This window comes from Sphaeroforma arctica, assembly GCF_001186125.1.
Source record: "Sphaeroforma arctica JP610 unplaced genomic scaffold supercont1.10770, whole genome shotgun sequence".
Taxonomy (NCBI): Eukaryota; class Ichthyosporea; order Ichthyophonida; genus Sphaeroforma; species Sphaeroforma arctica.
Window position 1 is genome coordinate 1 of NW_014029788.1, and position 899 is coordinate 899.

Here is an 899-nt window from a genome sequence, read left to right on the forward strand (position 1 = left end):
ATGTGTGTGTGTGTGTATATATATGTGTGTGTATGTATATATACGTATATGTCTATATGTATATGTAAATGTATGTGTAGGTATATGTATGTGGTATTTGCATGTGTATGGATAGGCATATATATATATATAAATATACATATATATATATATACCAACAAACAACCACAGGATATCTGTCTTATCCCCATTACTGACGAAGCCAAATTCTTAAACACAACACATGTGCTCTTAATACACACCTGACCCTCTCCATTGATGCCAGACTCACTGACGCCATCCTCTCCCATCTCCCCAGTACTGCAGCGCTCTCCGTGTGTGTGCGGTTGTTTCTGCGCACAAAGCCGTGCGCGTGTCTCTCTATCTCTCAGCGCTGAGCGTGTGCTATTGGCTGTCCTGTTAGGGTGTGTGGGTGTTCTGGCTTGAAGTGGGACTGTGTCGTTGTGAGTGATGTGTATGCTACTTTCTTGATCCAAAGCGTTGGCATTGTTGGGCTTTCGCTGCGATTCAGTGTTGGCGACCATTCGCAGCTGTAGTAGCACATCTGTGGATAGGCACGGGTGAGTATATGTAAGACGAGTGAGATTTCAGCTCGCATGCGTATAGTAGGACTAGTTCATAATAGAACCGTAGGGACACGTAAAATATCGGCAGTATACCACCGTAGAGTACAAAAATACATAATACTTTACACTTTACTGCAAAATAGTATAATATCTTAGAGTACGAATTTATATATACAATATATATATACATATATATATGTATATATATATATATATATAAATATATATATATATGTGTATATTATATATATATGATATTATATATATATATACTAGATATTTATTAATAAATATGTATATATATATATATATATGTATATAATAAAAAGAAGA

General features: G+C 35.5%; 1 protein-coding gene across 1 annotated transcript; it reads right to left on the reverse strand.

Moving 5' to 3' along the window:
* Positions 1–242: 242 nt before the first annotated feature.
* Positions 243–524, reverse strand: SARC_17441 (hypothetical protein; the record flags this gene model as incomplete). Its single annotated transcript, XM_014288466.1, has 1 exon — positions 243–524. A coding segment is annotated over one exon (282 nt), but the record flags the coding sequence as incomplete, so codon positions are not given.
* Between the last annotated feature and the right edge of the window lie 375 nt (positions 525–899).